The sequence below is a fragment of the Echinops telfairi genome, unplaced genomic scaffold (assembly GCF_000313985.2).
Source record: "Echinops telfairi isolate 266 unplaced genomic scaffold, ASM31398v2 ScPeMD7_7469;HRSCAF=8507_0, whole genome shotgun sequence".
Classification (NCBI taxonomy): domain Eukaryota; kingdom Metazoa; phylum Chordata; class Mammalia; order Afrosoricida; family Tenrecidae; genus Echinops; species Echinops telfairi.
Window position 1 is genome coordinate 51,249,036 of NW_022111372.1, and position 1,582 is coordinate 51,250,617.

Sequence of the window (1,582 nt, forward strand, 5' to 3'; positions counted from 1 at the left end):
TACGGCTAGCAGTGCAATGCTTACCTGACAGAGCCACTGAGGCTCTTTGAAACCCTCTAAGGCAGACATTATCCTCTCCATTGTACAACAGATGAAGAAACTGAAGTTCAGATGGAAGTTCAGACTGGAAGCAATGTGTAACAAGATTATTTATCTAAGGATTATAGTAAAACCCGATAAAGTCAGAACCTGTGTAAGGCTAAAACCTGCTACAGAAGGAAAACTCAGTTTATACTCAAAGGAGTGACAGCAAAGTGGCCAGACTGGACCCTATCAAAGGCAGGAAGCTCGCGAGACGGGCGAACAAGGCAGGCCCATGGAGTTCGGGTCTCACGGGTTTCACCCTGTAAGCACACACAGTGTTTTACTGTATCACTGTACCACACTGATGTTGACAGATGTTTAGGTTGTTTCCAGCTTGGGGCTTTCAGGAATAAATGTGTTAATGAACATCCTGTACAAGTCTTTGTGTGAAAATAGTTTCTTCTCTGTTGGGTAAATACTTAGGAGTGACACTGGTGTATCTCAAAAGATGCGTATATTTTATTGTGTAGAAAACTGAAACACATTTTCCAAAGAGGTTAAATTATTGCAGATTCCTATCAGCAATACACCAGGAGCCCTGGTGGTATAGTAGTTATGCGTTGGGCTGTGATCTGCATGGTTGGCAGTTCAAAACCACCAGCAGCTCTATGGGGGAAAGGCTGGGCTTTCTACTCTTGTAAACAGTTACAGTCTTGGAAACCCACAGGGGTCGCTACGAGTCAGCACTGAGTTAATGGCCGTGAGTTTGGATTCTGGGTCAGGACCATACAAAAGTTCCAGTTGGCTCCACATGCTCTGTGATACACAATATTGTCAATCTTCTAAATGTTAACGTTTCAATAGGGATAAGTGTGATTTCACTGTGGTTTTCATTTACATTTCTCTGATGACTAATACTTTGAGCGTTCTTTCTTGGGCTTATTGGCCATTCACTTTTCTTCTTCCATGAAGCATCTTTTCAAAATCATTTGCACATTTTCAGATTGGGCTGTTTGTCTTTCTATATGCTTTCTATTCACAAGTTCTTCAAGTGTACCTACTGGGAATATTTTCTACACATTGCAGCTTCCCCAGCCCACCCCAACACCCTTTTCTCCCGTGTCTTTTGAAAAGCAGTAGTTTCAAGTCCAAATCTTCAAAACAAATGTATTATAGTCCATGCTTTTTATGTCCTAAGAAATAGGACATAAAACTTCCCCAGACACTCTTTGATACTCTCCTTCCTGAGATGATCGCTGAAGACAAAATGGGTGCTTAAGCAAAAGTGGTGACGAAAGCGGATGGTGCCTGGTTACCAAAAGATATAGCGTCTGGGGTCTTGAAAAGGTTTGAAGTTAAACAAGCAGCCATCTAGCAGGGAAGCAAATAAGCCCACATGGAAGAAGCATATCAGCCTATGTGATCGTGAGATGTCGCCGGTATCAGGTATCAAAAGATCCCACAGAAACCATTATATGGATAGCAAAGAGGGTGGTTGGAGTGGAGACATCCTCCCACAGAAGGGTTACATGGAAGAGCCAGTTCCTGAATATTCACA

General features: G+C 42.5%; 1 protein-coding gene across 1 annotated transcript in view; it reads right to left on the bottom strand.

Annotated features, from left to right (window-relative positions):
• LOC123521040 (SUMO-interacting motif-containing protein 1-like) overlaps positions 1-81 on the bottom strand; it is a 13,967-nt gene extending 13,886 nt beyond the window's left edge. Inside the window, exon 1 of the mRNA XM_045284689.1 lies at positions 25-81. Within this exon, the coding sequence (XP_045140624.1) occupies positions 25-81 (57 nt within the window). The remainder of the gene's footprint in view (positions 1-24) is intronic.
• Between the last annotated feature and the right edge of the window lie 1,501 nt (positions 82-1,582).